The sequence below is a fragment of the Castor canadensis genome, chromosome 3 (assembly GCF_047511655.1).
Source record: "Castor canadensis chromosome 3, mCasCan1.hap1v2, whole genome shotgun sequence".
NCBI lineage: Eukaryota > Metazoa > Chordata > Mammalia > Rodentia > Castoridae > Castor > Castor canadensis.
The window spans coordinates 148751828-148777176 of NC_133388.1; the positions used below are offsets into that span (position 1 = coordinate 148751828).

The window sequence follows — 25349 nt, forward strand, 5'->3', positions numbered from 1 at the left end:
ATAATTTATCAGCTATACAGAGTTGTAGATTTTTTAGAAGACTGAATTCCATATCTTATGGAAAAGAATGTAGTTCTCTTTCTATTGAATGCTGTTTCCACCACTTCAGCCATACTTTTTTAGGATTACATTAGTGATATTCCTATTTGTGGCTGTTGATGACCATGCTGTTTTCTTTTTTGTTTTGTATTTTTTTGTTGGCTTTGAGGGGGAATGGTCTTGATTTTTTTGATGAGTCTCCTTATGTGGCCTAGGCTGGCCTCAACTTTTGATCCTTCTACCTCCATCTCCCAAGTACTGGGATTATATGCATGAACCATGTCCAACCTCCTATTTGCTTTCTTTCTGAAATATATTGTTTTAAAAAATATGTAGATCTCCTTCCTAACTTCTTTTGAACCCAAAAAAGACCACTTTCATCTTATTTTACATATTTCTGCTAGTGGATACTCCATTAATGCTAAATAGTATGTTTACTAACCACTGGATGCTGTGAAAATCCTGCAATCCCATTTCTTATATTTTAGCTAGAGTGAATTTTTTGTGTGTATGGTGGTACTGACCTTAAACCCAGTACCTTGCACTGCCACTGAGCTAAATCCAAAGCCCCCACAAATAATTTGTGGTATAGCACATTTCATGATACATACTTATACTAAAAAAATTATTTGTTGTTTATCTGAAATTCAGATTTAGCTGGACATTCTGTATTTGTCTGGCAAACTTACTTGGTTCACCATACTTGAGAGTCACTGTTTACAATGTCCTTCATCTTGGGTGTTTTGGTTATTTCCTTATGCTTCAACTCAGATCATGCATTCTTGGCAGGACATTATGTGACATATCCTTTCATGGCTTCACATAATAAGGCTTCTGATGTAATTTTGCTTCGTGATTGGAAAAATGAGATTTAAAAAAAAGTTTTTTGCTTGTGATTGGACCCAGGGCCTTGTGCATGCTAAGAAGGTGCTTTACTACTTGATCCATCAACCCCAACCTGAAATGGGATCTGTTTAAATGGGAGATTAAAAGAGTTGGTGGTATTGCTCAATGATAGAGTTTCTACCTAGCATATTTTAGGCCCTGGGCTTGATCCCCAGAACCGAATGAAAAAGAAGTAGATTACAGACAGCCCTTTGTTCCCCTCCTTTAAATCCATTCCTGCTATGTTATTGTAGCTTTCAAAGTCTGTACCATGTGCTGTCTTGCCCCTGTCTCATTAACCTCATGTTCTCTCTTTCTCCCCTTTTCTCTCCCACTCTCTCTGCCCTTCTCCCTCCCTCTCTCTCTGCCCTTCTCCCTCCTTCTCTCTCCCACTCTCTCCTCTCTCTGTGGGTTTCAGCCACACTATTTTATCTTTCCTCCCATGATCCTCATGTCTCGCTACATGGTATTGTCTATATCGGGAAACCTTCCCATTCCAAAGCCTGAAAACTTCTTCCTCCCCCTACCTGACTCAACTATTCCTTACTAACTAATTTCTATTTTTGTTTTAACTTTCAGCTTAAATGTCACTTTCTCAGAGAAATTTCTCTTGATTCCTCCTAATATACTTTCATTTCCTTTATGAGAGTAAGCATATTTTATAACTTCATTTTTACTTTTGTAATTACTTATTATGCTGGTATAACTTTGAAGGCATGGTTAATAAGGATTGGTAAGATTTGCCTTCATTATTCTGTATCTCAATGACTATGTCTGACTTTGTGCTTATAATAGGGCCTAACACAGTTTCTCCATTCATTCAACAATTATTTATTATGTATCTGTAATATGCCTGTTATTCTTCTAGATTTAGTGAACAGGACAATTCTTAGTGGAATGTATATTCTAGTTGGGGAAAGATAGTCAGCAAACAAGATAAATAACAAAGATGTAATATGTTAAGTGATGATAAATGCTAACAATGAAGATAAAGTAAGAAAGGATATAAAGTATATTTCTGTGTAGGCATTGCAATTTTATTTTACTTTTTTCTTTTTTGCAGTGGTGGAGATTGATCCTAGGGAATTATGCATGCTACGGAAGTGTTCTACCATTGAGTGACACCTCCAGCCAAGGTCAGAGAGGAGAACTTTTGAATAAAGATCCCAAGATGTTAGCCATGAGGCTATTGAGAGGCAGAGTATTTCATGTTGAGGAAGAGGAAAGTTTGAAGGTCTGTTCTGGAAAGGCCAAGGACATTTTCCATGAACAGTAAGTGTACTATAGATGGATGAGTGAGCAAACAGGAGATAGTAAATAAGATCAAAGATGAGATGGGCAAGAAGTAGTGCAGGACAGTATTTTCATTGTGTGATTATAGACATGATCTAATTTACATTTTGATTGGATTCTTCTGACTGTTTTGAGAGTAGACTAAAGGGGAGCAAGTAGTAGACCAGATGGAGATGGGCTGCTACAGTAGAGTCAAAGATGACTTGAGAATACAGATGAAGGGCTGGTGGAGTGACTCTAGTAGTGGAGCTTGTGCCTAGCAAGCATAAGGCCCTGAGTTCAAACCCTAGTACTGCGGCCCCCCCCGCTCCCCGGAAAAAGAATATAAATGAAATTCAGCTGGGCGCTGGTGGCTCACACCTGTAACCCTAGCTACTTGGGAGGCTGAGGTCAGATCAGGAGGATCGTGATTCAAGGCCAGCCTCGGCAAATAATTTGCAAGACCCCCATCTCTAAAATAACCAGAGCAAAATGGATTGGAGGTTTGGCTCAAGAGGTAGAGTGCCTGCTTTGAAAGCTCAAGGTCCTGAGTTCAAGCCCCAACCTACCCAAAAGAAAAGAAAAAGTGCATAGATGAAATTCAAAGCTATGAGACTTAATTAGGTAACTAAATATGGAAGTAAAGATAGAAAAAATAAATGGTCTAAAAAAAGCCCTTTACATTTCTGTATTTAAAAACTTGGCAATTGAGCTTGGTTGTATACACCTGTAATCCTAACACTTGGGAGGTGAAGGCAGGAGGACCATGAGTTTGGGGTCAGCATAGGCTACATAGTCAGACACAAACAAACACACAAACCTGAGAACATAGGATCTAAAAGCAAAGGAGATAAGAGGAACAGCCCATGAGGTAGAACATCTAGGCAACTATTTTGTAAGTACTCATTCATTTGAACCTGCATTCAATTCTCCACCAGATATTAAGTCTAGACCCCAATATGCCTGGTATATAACATGCATTATGCCTGGTATATAACATGCATTATGCCTGGTATATAACATGCATTCAACACTTGTTGAATTATTAGGTGAATGAATAAAAACAAAAGTAAAATGGAGTTTAGACTCTGAGGAGAACGAGTAAGTTCATTGAATAGCTATAGCATTATGTGTTCAAAGACATAATGCCAAAGATAAATTGCCTTTTTGGCTAAATGCATAAACCATCCCCTTGTGTGTACTTTCTCCCTACAAAAATTGAAGGTTAAGTATGGATACTATGTTTTCTAGAAATTTTGGAACTTTACAATCAAATTATATTTAAATGAATAACTATAGTTTCATTTAAATATAAAACAATAAAAATAAAAGCAACAATCTTTGGTATAAATAAATAAATAAATATAGGTCTCCTCTCACATCTTCCCTCTAGCCACAAAGGCATTTTCTCTGCTTGCAATTTGTTGACTTTGTTCCTGCCTTTGTCCCCTCTATCATTCCTGTGCCCCCAGATCTTTGCATGACTGGTTTCTTATTTTTTAAGTCTCAAGTCAAGTAACACGACCTCAAAGAGGCTTTCCTGGTCCCCAGTCTAAGTAAGTTCCCATTATTTTTCTCAGATCCCACTGTATCATAGCACCTTGCAATCCTTTTCTTGTGACACTTTTTGCTGCTTGAGATCTCTTTTATTTTTAATAATTTACTTATTACTTGTTCCTCTTCTAGGATAGAAGCTCCTATTGCTTGCTCACTGATTTAATGTAATTCTCAAATAATGCTAGGCACACAGTTGGAGTTAGGTAGGTTTGTGGTAATAAATGAGTGAATCATAACTTGCACTGAGGATTTTTAAAATGTTTAGATGGTACTTTTTGGATCAATAGTAAAGTTTTTACTCAGGAATATCTACATTTCTTCACTTGTTTCATTTTCCATTTCTTATATAGTTTTTGCCTATTTCTATTGGATGTTTTTTTTTCTCTTTCCTCAATTTAAACAAACTATTTGTCGGGTTTTGTGACAAGTAGTTTCTAATGTGTCTGCTTATTGATTTTGCTCCTGTTTCTTGGTCAGAAATTCTAAATTTTCAAGCAACCATTTGCTTAGTTGAGTAACAGCACTAAGTAGCAGTCAATCCTTTTCTTCCTTTCTTTCTCAAGGGATGCATTTTGAGGTTAGTTTACTTAGTAGGATTTGTGACTTAGGCAAACAGTCCAACTACTTAGCTACTAAATCTTCTGTTACTGAATCATAGCTTTCTCATTTATGAAAAGGTATAATGGCACTAAATATGACACAAAGTTGTTGCAAAGATTCAATGAAAATTAAGGATGTAAAATGATCCTGCAAGTGCACACATTGAAATCTTTCTAAAAGAGTATGGTTAAGAGCAGGTATTTCACTATTTTCATGTTGAGTTTTTCTCCATTCAGATATATAAATGTTCTCAAATATTTTAATTTTTTTTCTTCAGGAATTTATTTGGTGAAGCAAGCAATTTATTTTCATGCCTTAAAGACTACAGTAGTCTTAAAATGTCAGCCTGTACTGGAGGTGAGTCTCAATCGGTAGAGCGCCTGCTTTGCAAGCGCAACGCCCTGAATTCAATCCCCAGATCCACTAAAAAAAAAAGTAAGGTTCATTAAAACGTCGTTAAGTACGGAGGATGAAGAGCTGTGCGGGCTGCGAATGGGTAGAGCGCTCCTTAGCCTTGCCCCAGAGCCCCGGCCCCGCCCCCGCCCGGGCCCCGCCCCCGCTCGGGCCCCGCCCCTAGAGCTCCATGCCCCAGGCCACGCCTCCGCCTCAGGGCCCCGCCTCCAGAGGGCCCCGCCCCCGCCGTGCTGCCGGTCCAGCCCCAGGTTCCTGCAAACTCCCGGAGGCCCAGGCAACCTTGCGGACGCTATCTGCCTGGTCCTTATCCTCGCGGACTTCCAGTCACAAGACCCGCACGTGAGTATGGCCCTCTCCCTGCTTTGGGTACCGTGTGGCAGGGCCCTCGCACCCCACCAGCTTCGCGGGGGAGGAGGACAGTCCTGTTGGGGAGAATCCGGGCCCGCAGGCTCCGCGGCTGTGGACCCGTCTGTCCCGGAGTGAAAGTGCACCCTGGGCTTCGTGGGACCAGGGATGGGCCGGGTGCTCTGGGGACGATGTCGGCGGCCTATCAGGCCGGGGTCGGCTAGCGTCTATAGGAGGATCCGGGCTCGGGGCGAAGCCCTGGGCCGCGAGCGCGTCCTGGGCCTGGAGCTAGAGTACCTGGACCTCGGTACCCAGAATCCCCCTAAAAAAGGGAGGGTGCATCCTGTGACTCAAAGGAGGGTGACATGCCCCGAAATCCCCGTGCCACCTAGGAGGGGGGAGAGGGATGGGGTCACTGCACCACGCTCCTGGAGAACCAGATGAACCGGGCGTGCTTCAGAGCAGCAGAGGAAAGCCTGCCAGGTGAGATGGGAAAAGGTTGACTACTGATTTCGGATAAAGCAAGGACTTTGTGAGAAGGAGTATGCGAGCAGCCCCTGTATCTGTTCCAGCTTCCAAAGCCTGTCGAGTGATTTGGACTCACTACAAATGGGGCGTGGAGGAAGTACCGTTATATTTATTTATTTGAGTGAGCAAAGTGGCCATTAGCATTGCGCCTGATGCACTTGATAATCATCTATACTTTTGCTTCTCTTGACTATTTTCGTGGCTGCCTCTATAATGGATGATCAAATAGAGGAAAATGTGGGGTTAAATAAACCAATTACTGATTACAGTGTCCCAGAGCTACTGTGCTAGTCAGGTTTTTTTTTTTTTTTTTTTTTTTTGGGTGGGACTCAAGGTTTCACACTTGGAAAGCAGGCGCTCTGTTGCTTGAGCCACACCTCCAGTCCTTTTTGCTCCATATTTTTTTTTTTTTTTTTTTTTGGCACTGTGGCTTTAACTCAGGGCCTACACCTTCAGCCACTCAACCAGCTCTTTTTTGTGATGGGTTTTTTTGTTGTTTGTGTTTGTTTTTTCAAAATAGGGTCTCACGACAGGAACTATTTGTCTGGACTGGCTCTGAACCATAATCCTCCTGATCTTTGTCTCCTGAGTAGCTAGAATCACAGGCATGTGCTTGGCCTTTTTTTTTTTTTTTTTGCAGCACTGGGGATTGAACTCAGAGCCTCAGTCTTACTAGGAAGGTGCTATATGTATGTACGTATGTATGTATACACACACACACACACACACACACACATTTGCATTCATCCTGCTGTTGTCATTAATTGGGGTCAGCAAACTACAGCTCCAAGTGCTGCTAGCAACACCCAAACCAAATGTGTACAGGCCCTAGAACATAGAAGGAAACAGCAAAGGGTAGGAAAGAAGGGAATTGAGAACAGATGGCATATGTGATGGCAATTTCTATGGTACTCAGGGCATTTTTTTGCCTTTGTGAAAAATTTTAAAAAGACAGTTCCTTTTGACTGGTGAATTGAAAAATGCATCCCACTCTGGACTGAAAAATTTCAGAGTCCAGTCTCCAGGGACTGGACCAGTCTGAGGCTCTCTGGATGTGAGGTGGAATTGAATGTCTGGTCCTTACAGATTGAAAGATCCCTGGCACAAATCCCACAATTCTCTTTCAGAATTTCTTCTCTCTGGTCTAACCCTAGAAGAAAAGGAGGTTCCAGGATAGGAGAAACAAAAGGATTCTCTGCTTCTTCGTGTATCTTAATGATACCTCTCCTACTTTTACCTGTAACTGTAAATATTTTATAAACAATAGTCTTCTTTCCACAAAAACTTAAGACAATCTAACAATTACATATTTTATTAGGCTCGATGCAGCTTAGTGTCAAAGTGCTTGCATAGCATGTAGGAGGCCCCAGGTTTGTTCTGCTAAACAAACATAAATAAAATATCTTATCAATACTGTTTTCAATGCTATCTTTACTGCCCTGAATACTTATTTCCTTATAGCACCCAGTTCATACTATATAGACTATTCATACTATTAATTCTTGGTGTAGGTTTTCAGTTCAGCTTTTGTTTGTTTGTTTGGAGTAGGATTTTGCTGTCTATCCAGGCCAACCTTGAACTTGTGATCTTACTGTCTCTACCTCCCAAATGCTGGCATTACAGGTGGACACCACTAAAGACCAGCAATAATTTTTTTGTTTTTGAGAGGGTTGCTGAGGATTGAACTCATGCACACTAGGCAAATGCTCTGCCACTGAGTTACATCCCCAACCCTTGGTATAGTTTTATATGTAGTTTTATGGCTATTTTTCTTTTTTGTTGCTCTCACTAGGCTTTTTTCTACAGTCATCAAGAGTTTTCTTTTTTTCTTTTCAAAACTTTCTTTCGTTGATGATTTATTATGCTAGAAAGTATGCCTGTCAGCAAAACTAAGAAAGATAATGTTGGATGAGAAAAATGATTTTGAGACATTTTGACCTTTAAATATTTATAATGAGCCACCACTACTGCTCATCAGAGCATATCTGAGGTGGATCTTTAGGAAGAATCAATGCCATGTCCATTGATGGTACTCAGCAGGTTTGAGGAGTCCAGAATGGGCATTCCTATCACATACCCTGCATTACCTTCACCTTACTTACAGTCTAGCTCCTTTCCCACCACTGTTTTTCCTTCATGTTCTTATTGATCTTGTAAGGATTGCTGGCTAGCTTTAAATCCAAATAAATTAGGCTATTTAATGGAAGATTTGATAAAAGGTTGGGCAGGAAGGTTAAATTTCCATCTACGTAGAATTTTTTTAAAAATATTATTCAGGTTTCTAATGGTGATAATCAAAAGCAGTTATTAGGTGTTCATTTTTATAAGATTCTGATAACTATATTTAAGCAAATTATTCTTGTTTAAATGTATTTGAAAGCTGTTGGGAGTGGGCTTGTATGGATTCATTTGGAGAGGCTGTTTTTTCTTTTTATATGTAATAGCTTACCAAAAAATACAGTAGTAAGTTTTAAAAGACATGAAAAATCAGTGTAAATGGCCACATTTACCAATATGTACTGGGTGGATAATATATTAGTACAATTTCTTCATGAAAAATAAAGGAAATGTTAACACAGTCATTTTAGTAAATCATTTTGAAATGTCCTCTTACCAAATAGATAGATTGCATCTAGTTCTGCTGCTTACCAAACCAGTAGAGGTGTGGTTGTAATACACAGTGCCATCAGGCTTCTTCTGTATTTTGAAGCTTTTAGTTTACTATAGTTCTAGACGTTAAGGTGATAATCAGTGCATGTTAATGTCCATCTACAAACAGAGAGAGGAACTTGTCTTTGCAAGGGATCAGAAATTCTTAAAAAGAAGTGGAAAGGAAAACAAATGTTTCCTGATGGTTGTGGCAAAAGAAGTTTATAAAGTATCTAAAGTTGTACCCCACCTTCAATACTTCTTGCTCCCCTTTCCTGCTTTATTTGTCTCCTTAGCCCTTCCCACCACTTAGCATTCTATGCTTTACTTATTTACCTCCACTGTTATCTGTTTCCCTATAGTGTAACCTCATGAGGGCAGGGATGTTTATCTGATTTGTTCATTGTTGATTCCCCAGTGTCTTAGACTAGTGCCCCCAGCCCATAGGAGGTGACCATAAATATTGGTTGAATGAATTGATTTAGTGCTATTAAACTACTCATGATTGGGAATCAAAGGAATTTGCCAGAAAGTTGAAAACAGCTGAAATGTATATGTTCAGCAAACATGAAATCAGAAAATTTCTAAATATCTCGAGTCTTTAGTCAATATACAAAGTATAATTTGTTGTTATTTTATTACTTATTTATTTATTAGTGCTGAGCACTAATAACTACTGAACTATACTGTCAACCTGACAAACTTTTAAACTTTGAGAATGAAACTAGTTGTTGCAGCTTTAAACCAAAGAAATTTTTATATCATTTTTTACCATGAATTAGAGAGGAGCAGATTATGACAGAATGTGAACAGCCTGTCTTATTATACATGTTCAGCTAAAAAGAGAAGAAAGGAATCCAAGTTTTAGAAAGCATACTGGAGAACATCATCTTAAGTGAAGTTAGTCAGCTCAGAAGGCCAAAAATCGTATGTTCTCCCTCATATGCAGACTTTAGACCTAAAACAAATGCAGTAATATTATTAGACATGGATCACAGGCTAAGGGGAGAGCATATACATGAGGTAATAGGGAAAGGTAGGAAACCCAGCACTTGAAAGTGTTTTTGTCCACTGTAGAGGAGTTAATATAGTACCTTAAAATGACAGAGGTCACTATGGGAAGGTGACCAGGAAGTAGTGAAGAGGTCTGGTAGAGATGAATTAATTCAGGTTGTAATACACTTGTGCATGGAAGCAATGCTAGGAATCTCTCTGTATAACTATCCTTATGTCAAACTAGCAAAAACACTGTCTTTCTTATTATTGCTTATGTCTTCTCTTCAACAAAATTGGAGAAGAGGTTAGAACAGGTTCTGTCTGGAAAAGAGGGGGATGGGGGGGAGAGGGAAGGGGTGGGGCTTGGAGGGTGGGGAGAAATGTCCCAAACAATGTATGTACATAGGAATGAATAAAAAAAAAAAAGCACGCTTTCAGCGTCAGTGCATACTAGAATTGGGGGCAGATGAGAAGTTCTGAAGTCTGGTTAAACATCTTGGAGATTTTAGTTCTTAAAGTGTTTTTAAGCAGTATGAGAACCCCAAAGGATGTCAGCCTCAGCAAATAGATGTGCCAGGTAGCAGCTTCCAACTGAGCACCCTAGGGTTTTCAGCTATGGGATGCAATTCTGATTGTTATTGAGGATAAAAGATGATTCACTTTGTAAGTATGTATTTTATAGCCAAATTTGTCAAGCTGCTTATTTCATAAGGTGAGACTGTACTGAGGGGTTGTCATTGCTTAACTTTTAACACCGCACTAAGTGATCCTATGAAGAACTATTCCTTTGATAGGCTTGAAAATATAATCAGTGACATTTCTAACATGTATATACAGTAGCCAAGGAATTACAAAAGTAGTATAATCTAAAAATCATATTAAGTAAACTTTACTATGAATCATGGAGTAGAATAACACATCTTCAGGATTCTCTGGAGAAATTAAGGAAGGAGCCTTGATTTGTTGCTCACTTTGTAACAATAATGACAAGGTAAAACTGTACATACCTTTTGCTTTTAAAGTAAGAATGATCCAGTGTCAATGCTTTTGTATTAACCCTTTTTTCCCCAGTTGTATATATCTAAGTATCAGCAGTATTATCACTATTTAGATTTTACTCATGATAGTTCAAAGATCTAGAGACTTTTTTTTGTTGGGAGGGCGTGGAGGGAGGCGCAAAGGGTTGAACCCAGGACCTTGTGCATGCTAAGCACATTTTCTGTTAGTAAGCTTTATCTCTAGCCCTTGAAAATACTTTATTTTAAATGAAGTCCAAAATCTGATTCTTTTTACTGTTATGATATGTGTTGAGAAGTTAATAATGTGAGATTCCTTGGATAATAGTAAAACTCACTTCCTCATTGTGCTGCATCTACTTCATAGATTGGGCCCTGTCTTTTGTTTGTTGAAGTATTTTTTTCACCTTCTCTGAGAACTTAATCACAGTTTCAAGCAAAGTTACCTAAGTAGTGGAAAGTATCTAGATACATATTTTTTCCTATAGAGCTTTTTTAGTAGTGGGAGATAGAGGATGAGTTTGGAAAACTTCATCTTTCTCCTTTCATTTCCAAATTGTATATTACCACTTCCTAAACAAGCTCCATATTCACTGTAATTAAATTAGAGTAGTAGAATATTAACTGGAAGAGACTTTAGGAGTTACCTAAAGGGATTGACTCAACTCTTAGATTTAATAGTTAGAAAAACAAACAAGTCCTAGAGAAGTTACAGTGCTTGCCCAATGCCCACCATCACCATATGTCTGACACAGCATCCAGCATCCATTGATTCTTCATGTTTGTCTCTTTTTCGTATTAAATAAACATGTCATTTTTTTTCTGTTTCATGTGCTTTTATGACTCACCTAATTCTCCATACTCATTTCTAGTGTCTTATGGCTAGGATTAAAAACAACAGGAAACAAACAAACAAAAACTCTAAGCATCAGGTTTTTCTTACTAAACACAAGTTCAGTTTAAATTCATTTAATGTAAGACTTTTATTCTCAAAGTCTGGGTATTTATTTATTTATTCTGATGCTGGGATTAAATCCAGGACCTGAAGCATGCACTCTACCACTGAGCTACAAATCCAGCCAAACTCTGGTTACTAGTGCAGTATATATTCCTGTTATGGTTTGGATCGTCAGTGTCCCCCAGGGGTGTGTTGAAGGCCTGGTCCCAAATGCAGCATTGTTCAGAGGGCCTTTGGAGGGAATTAGATCATGAGGGCCCCACATCATAATGGATTCATCCATTTTTTGGATTCATTACTTAATGGGGCTTTGTTATAAAAGCAAACTCTGTCTTTGCTGCCTGGCCACCATGAGGTGTGCACCTTTTTTCCTCTATGTGTTTCCACCATGATGGACTAACTTATCATACATAAGAAAGCTACTAGGCCAATGCACCGAAACCTCTGAAACCATAAGCTAAAATACACCTTTCCTCTTTTAAGATGACTTTCTCAAATATTTGTTACAGTGATGGAAAGCTGACTAACAGTTTCTGAGAATAAATTTTGCTGCTATAAGATGGTCTAGCTGTACAGGCATGGTAGATCTGTAAGTGTGGAGACATCTAGCAAGAAAGTGTTTCTTTAGCCTTGAAAACCTACGGGCTAATTGGCTGTCTTGAAGAGGAACTGCTCTTATATAAATATATACCATTCCAGTTCTTCCATGCCTTTGGAAAACTACTATTATTCTGATTACATTTATTTAAGAAAGATATTAATAATTATAGCTTAAATATTAACATTTATGTCTGTTACATTTGATAGACTATTAAACAATAAGGGAATCAATTAAATAATGTTGCTGTTGTAATAAGTAAACATTAATTAGAGGCTTTAATGCCCTGAAAACATTTTGGCATTAATGGGGAAAAAAAATCTGGGTTCTAGCTTTGGTGCTACATCTTATTTATTTATTTATATTTATTTTTGGTAGGACTGGGGCTTGGACTAATAAAGCAGGTGCTCTACTGTTTGACCCTGCCTTCCAGTCCATTTTGCTCTGGTTATTTTGGAGATAGGGTCTCAGAAACTGTTTGCCTAGGCTGGCCTCAAACCATGATCTTCCTGATCTCAGTCTCCTAGGTAGCTAGGATTATAGGCATGAGCCACTGTTGCCCAGCAGGTGCAGTGTTTAAACTTGGCCTATCCTTGAGCCACTTCGCCAGCCCTTTTTCGTGATGGGTTTTTTCAAGATAGGGTCATGTGAACTGTTTGCCCAGGCTGGTTTTGAACCATGATCCTCTTGATCTCATTCTTCTAGGTAACTAGGATTACAGGTGTGAGCCACTGTTGCCCAGCAGTGCTGCCTTTTATTAGCTTGCTGACCTTAGGTAAGTAATTTAACCTTTTTGAAGAAACTTGTTTTTTTCCCTAAAAGACACTATGTGTTGTTTTGAAATTTAACAATGTGCTGAAAATTAGCATATTCTAGGGTAACCAGTTCAGATGTTTGAATGTTTAAAACATTATTCTCGTAACAATGACCTAAGAGGAATACTCATTCTGCCCAATTTACAAGATTTTCATAAGGGTCAGAGAAAATACATTATTTAAAAGCACTTTGAGAATTGTAGAAAATAACTATCCAGATGAATGAAATTACTCACTCTCTTTCCTTTCCCCCTTTCACTGCTCACCCCCCCAGTCTTAAGTTTAAGGGTTAAAAAAATCCAAAGGTCAGTTACAACATAAAATAAATTCTTTCATAAGTAGAAGGTAGTGGAGGGCACTTTGATTGCTTTCTGTCTGTACCACCCAGTTTTAATTTAGCATTTACATAGATAGCTAGGCATTTGTTTTGCTTTGTGGATGATCCTCCTATTCTGAGACTATTCCAAAATTTTGTACACTTCTCCTTGCATATCTATTGCCAGTGTAGGTTCGGTGTAAGCAATTCATTCTTCCCCCCTGACCCCCACATTTAGAACAATTAGAAGTTGTTCAGTAAATAATTGTTGAATCAGTGGATCTCCCCAACAAGATTACAGTGAGCTGCAAGGTCTTCCATTGCTTTATCTTCTCACCACTTCCATTAGCATAATAATGAGCACTCAATAACCTCTTATACTGGGACCTAACACTTTTATACTGGGACCTCCAAATAGTGTAGTAGCTCTTGGATTTATGACCATACCACCCTTCCTCCACTTTTTTGGAGGGGATACATTCTACTGTTTTGAGCAATACCATTTAAGAAACACTGTGTAGGATGTTTACTGCTGCTGATGTTGCTGGACCTCTTTCCAGCTGCCTCAGGGTAACCCTTGCTTGCTTTCGGCAGTCTTCATGCAGGGTGCACCGTGAAATAATAGTGAATCATGATATTGGAACTGGAACAAACCTCTGGAGTTATTTTAGGCTAGTGTTGAATCAAAATACTTAAAAAAAAAAAACCAGTATCTTGTTATGTATATCAGCCTGCCTCAAACTCAGGATCCTTCTGGTTCAGCCTTCTGAATGTTGGCATTGCAGGTGTGTACTGTTAGGAAAAACACCACTCACAAAGAAAGCTCATGAGAAAATTTCATGTCCAACAGCAAAATTTAATGGCAGGCTTGAACCGCCAGACTGGCCGGTGAAAGATGGCGCAGCACAGACTCTGGGCCAGGTGTGGCTTTTATAGAAGGGGGAGGTTAAGGAAGTTAGCACATGTGCGGTAGTCTCTGGTAGGGATGGGGTGTCTTAGAGCACGGGAATTTCTTTTAAGGGTTGGGGCTGCCATTTTTGGCTGATTCACAAAATGGAGACATTATTACTCTATCATTCACCCCATTTTTTCTTTAATAATGATGGAGGTAGCAGCTGAGGATTGGGAATTGGGGCGAAGCGTCGGTCTCTTAGCTTTAGCTTCTTCCTGCTGGCAGGGGATGCTGTATGGGGCAAGATCTTCAGACTCCTGCGTCCTGGTGGGGGCCCTCATAGCAGTCAAACAGTTTTGGAGAGGTTGATATCCCTGGAGGTACAACTGGTTTAACTTTTGATTAGCAATAGCAGACATGCAATCTAAAAGAAATCTTTGTACTGTTTTTATGATATAAGGGAGGAAGCTTAAGAATATGAGAGCAAGAAATATAGGCATTAGGATGGGCATTAACCAGGAGAACCAGTGTGAAATGTTATTCCCTAGAGGATTCCAAGAGTCTTCCAATCTCCATTTTTTTAACTGTTCCTTGAGAGGTGCTGCCACTGGGGGATCCCATTGAGCTTGACAGCAGTGGGTATCATGAGAATGACCAGATGAGGGCTGGTCCACCAAAGTCCCAATGGAGAAGGTAGAAGATCCTTTAGTAGAACAAGATCCCCGGCTTAACAGAAATTGTTATAGGGTGGGGCAGGATCTGATCTGCATGTTAACCTGAGAAGGTTAACATAAGGTCGATAGTCAGCCAGAGGAGCAGGGTCTGTTGGAGGCAAGTTTATTAGAAGGAGCATAAAAGGTGTCTGCTAAAGGACTGTATATCTGGGGATACAGATTCTGCAAAATCCTGTAACTCCCAAGAAAGCTCTAAACTGCTTTATGGTATGGGGGAGAGGGAAACGGAAGATTAGGTTGATGCCGTCATGACTCAAGGAGTGAGTCTGTCTCTTTAAGGCCACACCTAGGTAGGTGACCTGTGGGAGGCAGGGGCTGACAGGATTTAAATGTAACACTCTTAGATAAAAGAGAGCTCTATATAACTTTGTAAATGTTTGTACCATATTTTGATAAAGTATAGACACAACACTGTTACAAGGTGGTCATTTAAGACACATAAGCAAATATGTAAATGAACTCTGATTTAGTAGTACTTAAAGCTTGACAAGATCAGCAGAAAACACATGTACTTTAAATCTCACATATCAGCCTCTACTTCAAATATTAAGTCTTACTTTTATTTTATTTTTACCTTCTCCATTCCCTTCCTCTTCTCTTTTTCTCTTTCTCCTTCTCCTTTTGAGATAGGGTCTCACTATGTAACCTAGACTACCCTCAAATTCATGATCCTTGTCTCAGCCTCCCAAGTGCAAGAATTACAGGTGGGTACCACCCCTCCTGTTTAGATCTTAATTTTCAATTGCTTTGAATGGTCTGTGTTACAGTGTTGATTCAGGCAGGTGGAGTAACTGGGAGAATGGTTGATATTTAGTATTTCTAAGGGTTATTTGCATTTCCAAAGAATTGTTGGAAGTAAGCCATTTTCCAGATTCTGTAGTATGGCATGGTAATTGTTGACTAGCACTCTACCATTTGACCCATGCCTCCAGCATGCCTTAGTTTTTCAGATAGGATGTTGCATTTTTTTTCCTGGGACTATAATCCTACCTATGCCTCCCATGTGGTTTGGATTAGAGACATATACCACTACACCTACCTTGTTTCTCGAGATGGTATCTCTCTAACTTTTTGCCTGGAATGGCCCAGATCTCAATCCTCCAGACTTCTGCCTCTTGAGTAGCTGATTACAGGCTTGAGCTACCATGTTATCATCCTGTTCTTTAGGGAATAAAATTCATAGAACCATTCTTTAATTGTTCATACATTATTCTGGCAGGTCACTAATCTCGGCTAAATTACCTGTTTTCTGAACTCAAAGGGTATAAAAATTTATTTTATTTTCTTCCATTATACTTTGTGGATGAGATACCCTATTGCTCTGTTAAAATTGGATATTTTGTATTGGATAAAATTGTTAGAAAGAAAATTAAAATTATTAGAAAGAAAATGAATGCTGCTATTAAAGAGGCTCCATACTTGAGTGCTTGTGTGATTTCTTCCATTTGCTAAGCCACAATGTATTTCTAAATAAAAAGGGAAGCACAGTCATAGTCCTGCAGGGATGGAAGAGGAGAGGGATGTGTTCTGTTAATAGAAGAAATTAGCATCCCGGCCACAGAGCAGTAATGTAACCATCAGCAATTTGCTAAGTAGTCTGTTTTGCGTGGTGTGCTGTTTTTGTAGCTTTTGTATGAACATTTTTAGGAGGAAAAGCACTGTTCTACTGCTATGGTGTCTCTTTGTTGTGAGCTTAAGACTTTTCTGGTTGCTGGTAGAGATTCTCTACCTGGTGTTCTTTATTTGTGTATATATTATGTTTGAATGTATTATGTGTATGTGTTTGTGTGTGAATCTGTGTGTGTGACTGGGGTTTGAACTCAGGGCTTCACTCTTGCAAAGCAGGAATTTACTGCTTGAACCAAACCTCCAATATTAAGAGTTTTAGTGATCTTTGTTCACTTGGTGTTTGTTCACAGGATATTGCTGACATGCAGCCTACCAGACTCTAAATGACCTTCTGCAAAATTAAAAAAAAAATCCAGCTCATGTTTATTCCACAGATTCTGTGTTAAAAATGAACACAATATGCCTGCTGTATGTATGGTGGTTTTAGTTTACTTGAAGAATCTCCCTTTTTATTGATGAGCAAATTTAGACTCAGGAAGTTGAAGTCACTTATATGTGATTACACAGCTAGTACCCAAGGCAAGATTCAGCTCATGAATACATTACTCCGTTTTTGGTCTTTTTGAGACAGGGTCTCATTGTGTATCTCAGGCTGGTTTTGAACTTATGATCCTCTTGCTTCAGCCTCCCAAGTGTTAGGATTACAGGCATATGCCACCATGTCTGTCAACATTTAAAAATAAGCTATTTTGTTCTGTTATCTTTAGTTTGCAAACTTGCAGGAGCTAGCACCTTGTTACCCTCCCACCTTGCTCTGCAGTCTGGCTCTCAGAATATTCTAAACTTGCCCCCTGTATCTGTCCAGCTTTGCCTTCCTTCACATAGCTCACTTTTGTGAGCTGTCCTCACTGTGCCGCCTCCTCCTCCTCCTTTTTCTTCCTCCTTTTTCCTAATCTGTGCTATCTCCCATTTCACCACTTCAAATTTTCAAGCCCAGGCAGGTAAGTCTCACCTATACCATAAATTCTCCTCTAACTGCTTCATTGCTTTCTCTTTGTTCTTTTACACATATTCTCATTACTATGTATTATAGCTCTTAACCATTTTAATGTGTATTAGAATGGAGGAAAACAAAATAAAACAAAGCAAAATTTGAGTTTGTAAAGGACATACTTCCCCAGTATTCCTGGGGAAGGGATTTAGGAAGCAAATTGGGAAATTTGGTATAATTTTGTCATTTATTAAGGAACAGTTCTCAGGTGAACGTATACATATATAGCATTGTTTTTAAAAGGAATTTTCAGCTGCTATGAAGGATAACCTTAGCTCAGTCTTTATTAATTTAGTAATTTTAAGTGCTAGTATTGATTTTTTTGTATACATTGAGGGTTAGTACTGTTTTGGAGCATCTAAAAACATCCAAGGAATTTTCATAAGATATGAGTTGTTTTCTGACGTTGTCAAGGACTTTTGTGGTAGTAAGTCTTATTTTTTTGTACTTGGTTAGGTATTTTATACAGTACAGAAACATCACTGCTATGTTTAAATATAACAGGATGATGAGTGATTTGTTCCTTTTTCCTAGAATTTCAGCTAAATGTAGAAGTGGAGGGCAAAGGACATCGAATACTCGTCCACATTCCAAGGATGCTTGGGAGGAGGTATCTTTACCTCTAGAACCTCTCTACCACCATGAACCCCCACTTTACTCTAGAAGGCTGGCTCAGTGGTCATCCAGCTGATGCAGTGCCTGGTTCCTTTTCTTGGTGACATCTGTGGTCCCTTTCAGAATCCTGCAAGCTCAGGGGAGGAAATAGCTCACCCTCAATATTCCATGCCCTCTTAAGGCCAGCCCTCCTCCAATGCTCTATCTCAAATCTTTTTTCATATGTTGGTTGATTGGAGGTTGGTAAGGAGGGATCTGTGAAATGAGATAAGTCTGGTGTTTCTTAGCAAGTCATGAGAGGAGGTTGGCCACACCAATTTGTTGGATGCTCACTGTAAAACAGTAGGCTTGCCATCCTCATCTACTGATTACAATTGTCTAAGGAGCTGATGCTCAAGTTGTACTCTATACCAGTTAAATGAAATGCCTTTGTATGGACCTCTGACATCAGCAGCTCCCAAAACTGCTGTTGATTCCTATAAGAGCCAAGATTGAGAACCAGAATCTGCAGAATATGTGGATCTTAGGGTGGAGTGGAGGCAAGGGGGTGCTTGGGTCTTACATTTATTTATTTATTTTTGGTGGTGCCGAGGTTTGAACTTAGGGCTTCACTCTTGCTAGGCAGATGGGCTACCACTTGAGCCACTCTGCCATCCCTTTTTTTGTGTTGGGTATTTTTGAAATAGTGTCTTGCTTTTTTTTTTTAGCCCAGGCTGAACTCAAACCTCACTCCTTCTAATCTCTGGCTCCCAAGTAGGTAGGATTACAGGTGTGAGACACCAGCACCCAGTGGTATTTAGGTCATTTATTTCTCAGGTTTGGGTCTCAACCAAAATTTTTTTAAAACAGAAAATATCCTATCCAGTACCTTTTTTTTTTTTTTTTTTTTTTTTGCAGTACTGGGGTTTGAACTCAGGGCCCACACCTTGAGCCACTCCACTAGCCTCCTCCTTTCCCCTTTTTGGTGATAAGTTTTTTGACATAGGGTTTCAAACTGTTTGCCCAGGCTGGCTTCAATCTGCGATCCTCCTGAGTAGCTAGGATTCCAGGTGTGAGTCACAGGCACCTGGCCTCCAGTATCTTGTGAAATAATAAAAAGTAAAGCTCAGGTTGTAGTTTAATATGTTTTACTTTGTGCCCTGCTTAGCTTTAAGGGAAAAGTCAAGATTGTGCTTGAATTTTTTCTCAAGAGCAAAGTATATAGCAACGTGAAAAGATTAGTATATATTAATTGCCCTAACAGGTACATTTTATTGTCACTTAGTAAATGAGTTTTATCTCAGCAGGAGAATAAAGCAACATCACCCAAGTTCCCAGGAGGTTTATAAACAATCTCCTTGTGTACATTCACTCTCTGAGCTTCTTTTGACACTTGTCATATGAATTCAGCTATTTCCAGTAGGAAAGAGTGTGTTTCTAAAAAGCACCATTTCACTTGCCTTCTCCTCTCATTGGCTTTCTCACAGCTCAAGAGATGGCTGCCCAGTGTGTCACAAAGGTGGAGCTAAATGTTTCCTGTGACAATCTTTTGGATAGCGATGTAACATCGAAGTCGGACCCTTTATGTGTGCTATTTCTGAACACAAGCGGTCAGCAGTGGTATGAGGTAAGATGAAGTACTTTCTGTGAAAAGCCATTTGAGTTGCTCTTTTGACAATGTGAAGGGTTTATTTAAAAATGCTAAAAATAATAATATCATCTCATTGGTTAGTGCAGGGTTTTTTTTGACAAGTGTATCCTCAATTGTGGAATCTTCATATACATATAGAAACTGCCTTTAGTTTTCATGCTTACATATAATTATGTTTAGTACATAAAGATTGTAAAATCCAAGTGCTCCTTTGTTCTGAAGAAACATTTTTGGTTTGCTTTTGTTTGTGGTGGGTATAGGTTGAACGTACAGAAAGAATTAAGAATTGCCTGAATCCCAAATTTTCCAAGACGTTTATTATTGATTACTACTTTGAAGTGGTTCAGAAATTGAAATTTGGGATTTATGACATTGACAACAAAACTGTTGAGCTGAGCGACGATGACTTCTTAGGAGAATGTGAATGCACCCTTGGACAAGTGAGTATAAATAGCTGTTAGATTCTATTTTGTCTGAATTTTTAACCAAAGAATTGGGTGTTTTGGTAAATGTTTATTACTTTAGTTTTTATAATTGAAAAGCATGTAATCACTTTAAAGACTGAATTCATAAATTAGTATGGTTGACTTGAACATATAGAATTTATCTATATGTAAGAGCATATTTTGTAAGAGCAGGGACCATGTACTTCTGGCAAAACCTGTTCATTCTTTTTAGTTAGGGGTACTTCATGGGGCATTTAAATAAATAATACCACTGCCCTGGCTGCTGCAGAGTTCTATATAATTTTATTCTTATGTTCAAGTCACAAATTCTGTTGAAGTATCATTAACTTCTCTGATGTTCTAACTAGCCTAACTGGTACTTCTTGGCCCCCAATGTCCCAACACCACCATTATCTGGCTTGTTCTTCCTGCACCTTAGGTGTGTCACTTTAAGACTCACTTCCCCCATAAACCATCTCTGAACTCCTAAACTAGTTTAGAGCCCTTCCCTGAGCTCACTTTGGTACTTTCTATTGCTTCTCACCATATTTTATTACAATTACCTTAGTCTGTCTTCCCAGTGTAGGATGAGCTTGGTCAGGGCTACGGGTGTGTCTGGTGGCTCACCAGTTTACTTCTAACTCAGTCTGACTTATAAGGAAATGTCATGACCATTTGTATAAATTGAGGAAATATCAGGAGGAAGGAATTTCTTTTCATTCAAATTTTTCTTTTATGAGTTTATTTTTCAGGGTTGAATTGTTTGGAGATTATGATGTTTCCTTTGGCTCAAGGGCAATATGGAACTTACCAGTTTTGTAAAACTTTCCTAAATGGTATTAAAGAGAATATTAAGTATTTGTTTTTTGGAAAAAAAAAATCACAATGTAGCCAAAATTCTGATAAATTTGAGAGATATAGCAATTTGAAAGTACCTAGATATACCATATTATTTTGGCAAAATGATATTTTTTGGCAGTTAAATATCAAAGTTATGTGTCAGTTGAAAAATTGATTCCCATTTATGGTATGTCCTGAGGCTCACCTTTTTCCTAGAAGGGTTTCAGTTCAGTGATTTCTGTAGTAAATGAAAATCTGGCCCTCTTTTCCCATTATAAGGAAGAAATTAAACTTTGAAACAATTAGTAAGGAAAGTAGTGGGTGGGGGAGATTGTATCTGCCTGGGTAGGCTTCTTGGAAATCTTTTCCAGTAAGTTTAAAATGCAGAAATAAATAGATTTTAGATGTCTAGGACCTCTAAATCTCTAAGGAATGGGCTTTAATGTTTCCATTTCTAATGATGTTAAGTGAATTTTATACTCAACCTTGTTTTCTGGAAACTATTCAGTTTCAAAGTTCACATGTTGAAGTGAAATAGCTCTTTGTGTTACTTTTTGCTTTTAACAGATTGTTTCCAGTAAGAAGCTAACTCGACCACTGGTACTTAAAAATGGCAGACCTGCTGGAAAAGGGAGCATTACGGTAACAATAGATAGTTGCCTTTTGTCTCAGAAGATTTAGCATAATAAGACATGTTGAAACCGTACAAATGAAACATATATTCTCTAGCCACGCTTTATCATTTGATCTCGAACCTTGCCTTATAGTAATCACAAGTTTTCAATAATGTGATAGGCCCAAAAGAGAAAATGCAGTGTGGAAATACCTTCTGTCAGTTTGTAAGTTGTCCTAAAAGGTCAGATGGATCTTGGTAATGCTTGTCTCTCTTCTATCAAAGTGTTAATTCCCAAGTTAGAGAAAAACTGCTTAATAATCTCAGTGGATCAGTTTGGCTCTCTACAAAGGAAGCATAACAGAAACTTTCCATAATGGATTTTATTCCAGATGGATATTATGACATGGCCATTGAACCTATAAACTCTTTACCATCACTTTTTATTCTTGCATTCTGCTACACATTGGCCCACCCATATTTTCCATTGTTGATTACAGTCTTGAGTAAATGAATATATACTTTATCATATTTTAGATTTCCAGTTATATGATGACAAACTTTTTTTAAGGGTTATTGAAATTATAAAATACATTTTTTTCTGAGCAACTGTTTGTCTGTGGGTTAGATTTCCAAACGTATAAGAATATTCGTCTACTGGGCTAAGCACTGGTGGCTCACACCTATAATTCGAGTTACAGGAGTCAGAGGTCAAGAGGGTCGAGATTCAAAGCCAGTCTAGGCAAACAGTTCGCAAGACTCTATCTTGAAAATACCCAACACAAAACAGGGCTGGCAGAGTGGCTCAAGTGGCAGAGTGCCTGCCTGGCAAGCAAGAAATCCTGAGTTCAAACCCTAGTACTGCAAAAACAAAACAAAAAAGAATATTCAGTCTGTCGGGAGTGTTGACTTTCATGGGACAGAGAACATTATTAGTAATTAGCTCTATTGCTCTTGGAACATGATAGCTTGGGATTTATTTTTTAAAAAGAATAATTCTTTCAGTTACATTGGATGAAACACAATGACCTGACATTTCAGTTTATGGAGTTCTTTAGTTAGTTTTGTACAAGGATATCCTTCAGTCCTCCAGAATTTTGATGTTTCTGTGGAATAGGAAATAAGCAGTTTGGGCAACCACATTTAAAAAGAAAATTACATAATGTAGATTTGGCATACTTGGGGAAAATATTTATTTCACACACATAAACGAAATAAGGGTAAGTCCTTCTTAATGGTATCATTTTCTTATTAAACATTTTAGAAGTCTTTTATAGTATACTATTAGATTAAAAAAGCACTTAGTTCAAGAGCATATCAGAGTCCCTAAAACAAATTTTCTTTCACTTGTGTACTTACAGGTTTCAGCAGAAGAAATAAAAGATAATAGAGTGGTCTTGTTGGAAATGGAAGCCAGAAAACTGGATAATAAGGTTGGTAGTATGCAGATTTCAACAAGGGTGTCAAGTTTTATCTCATAGTGATTCATTTTTGAGAAAATAATAATGCATTTAACATGATCTGCACTATCTGAGCGTCACATAGGGTTTTAGTTACTTCCAACCTTCTCTGTGTGTGTGTGTGTTTAAGCAGAGCCTGTTCCCTTCACCACTTTCATGTAGATGTAATCAAAGCATTTATCTAGATTAAAAGATGAGATGGACTGGGGTGTGCTCAAGTGCCTGAGCAATCACAAGGTCCTGAAAAGCAAAAAGTCCATGGTTGATTAATTTTAAGTCATTTGTTCTCTGTATATTCAAAGTTCAATTTTTTTGATGAAGGTTTAGTACCATTTTAGTATATAACATGAATTGTAATAATTCATTGAGTGACTTTTATACTTAATTCTGTAACCTAGTAAATATTTCATCATTTGCCTTTACCTTATAATTTAGTTTGAAAACATCTTAGTCTAGTTTCCAGGGACTTTTAAAAAAAAATTTACACATTTTATAAAAGAAAAGTATTTTAAAAGTTCCATGTTCCTATCACCCATCTTCAACAATTATAACTCATGGATAATTTTGTTTAATGTCCATCCCTAATTACTTTCTTTCTTCCCAGACACCATATCATTCACACAATATTTTAGTGTGTCTCTAAAGACACTTTTAAATAATGTAATTTCTTAACATGCCTCTGAAGTCGTTTTTTAAATCTATAAATTCTTCCTTTTTACTTCTTTCCATCCTCCATCCGTCCACCCACCCAAGGAATTTATTCAGTGAAGAAAATGATCCATAGCTGGGCACTGGCAGCTTATGCCTATAACTCTATTTTGGGGGGCTGAGATCAGGAGGATCAGACTCCCTCTCCAAATAACTAGAGCAAAATGAACTGGAGGTGTGGCTCCAGTGGTAGAGCACTTTCTTTGCAAGCATGAGCCCTGAGTTCAAACCCCAGTCAATAAACAAAAAAAAAGAAAAAAAGAAACTGATTCCTTTGTCTTAAAGTTTCCATAGTTTGTATATGGGTAAATAAATCCCCTGTGGTGTCATTTAGCATGTTTTCTATCTTTAGTTTTATTTGTTGACTTCTGTAGGTAAATCTAGAGCTTTGATCTGGTTATACTTTCAATTGTTGGCAAGACAGTTTCTTCAGTGGTGGTGGGTTATTCCACACTGAGTTGTGTGTTTTGGGATGTTAATGATCCTTGATGGTAATTGCCTGGATATGTTATTTTATTGAGGGTCTATAAAATAGTAGTATTCTCACTGTCATTGTTTCATCATTTCTTAGCAATAATACTTGTATGGAGGAAAATTTTCCCACATTTATTCATTTTGGGGGACAGTCTATACAGGAAGGCAATTAAAGCATTTAATTCTCACTCTTACCATTTTCAGAGTAAGTTAGTTTGCTGGCATCCTGTAAATGTTACCATGATGCTTTTGTTTGTTTGTTTTATCTTTTTTAGAATTGCTATAAACTGATGAATTTTAACATTAATAACTGCAATGGGTCAATTCTTACTGATGCTAAAATTATTACAGCCTTGGGCTCAGGGTACCTTTTTCTTTAAGTTTGTTTCTGAGACCATTGGGCATGATCTGAAGAATGTTTAGATAGTGTCCTTGTTCTGTGGCATGACAAGATGTCCCAGGTTCATTTTATCGAATTTTTGCCTTGTCTTAGTGGAGTTGGTTGGGGCTACAGTCAAGGTGGGGTGCTCATCATTTTTTTAGTTACTGTTTCTCATAGTTTCTAGAGCTTTTCAGAAGGAAGATGCAAGAAAGATTCGATTTGTTTTAAGTTAATTTTTTTTTGAGACAGGGTCTTGCTATGTAGCTAGCCTGGGCTGACCCTGAACTCACTATCCTCTTGCTTGAACCTTCTAAGGGCTGGGATTGTACAGCATGTGCTACCCTGCCCGACGAAAAGACTGTTTTAAAAAGAATAGCTAAATGGCTTGGCATGATGGTACATGCCCGTAATCCCAGCACTCTAGTGGCCAAGACAGAAGGGTCACCAGTTTGAGGCCAGCCTGGGCTATATAGCGAGACCCCCCCCATCTCAAGAAAAAAGAACTAAATAAAAAATTGTACAAATATTTCCAAATCAAATAAAAAACTATGGAAATTGACTTGCTACAGAGTCAGCTTATCAAGACCTTATCTCAAAAATAATAATAAAATAAAATAATATAAAAGAAAAGATTTAAATGTTTTCAAAGCCAAATCAACAAAACAAGGTATATCTAAGAGATTTAACTTTTTTTTGGTGGTGGTACTGTGGTTTGAACTAAGGCTTTGCACTTATTATTCAGGTCCAGAAATTTAACTTTTCCTTCTGTCTGCTTTGCCATGTTTACTTTTTCCTCCTGGTGGGTAATAAAACAACTTAATGAACTTTTAAATGAGGGCTGTTTTCCAACCTTCAAAATGTTAATAAGGATATTCTACCTTTCCCATGGGATTTTTTAAAGATAAGTCACAGAGCATGTTAATGTGGTTCTGAAAAGTCAACTTATG

General features: G+C 38.2%; 1 protein-coding gene across 3 annotated transcripts in view; it reads left to right on the forward strand.

Annotated features, from left to right (window-relative positions):
* The first annotated feature begins 4963 nt into the window (after positions 1–4963).
* The window catches only part of Cpne3 (copine 3), a 46255-nt gene continuing 25869 nt past the window's right edge, over positions 4964–25349 (forward strand). The window contains exons 1-7 of one of the 3 annotated variants that reach the window (XM_074068798.1): positions 5037–5106; positions 12563–12632; positions 17769–17844; positions 19316–19455; positions 19740–19919; positions 21333–21407; positions 22740–22811. In XM_074068798.1, coding sequence (XP_073924899.1) covers positions 19324–19455; positions 19740–19919; positions 21333–21407; positions 22740–22811 — 459 coding nt within the window. In that variant the 5' untranslated portion in view covers positions 5037–5106; positions 12563–12632; positions 17769–17844; positions 19316–19323. Of the gene's footprint in view, positions 5107–12562; positions 12633–17768; positions 17845–19315; positions 19456–19739; positions 19920–21332; positions 21408–22739; positions 22812–25349 lie in introns of all 3 variants that reach the window. The other 2 variants (XM_020179168.2, XM_020179167.2) reach the window with 2 other exon arrangements.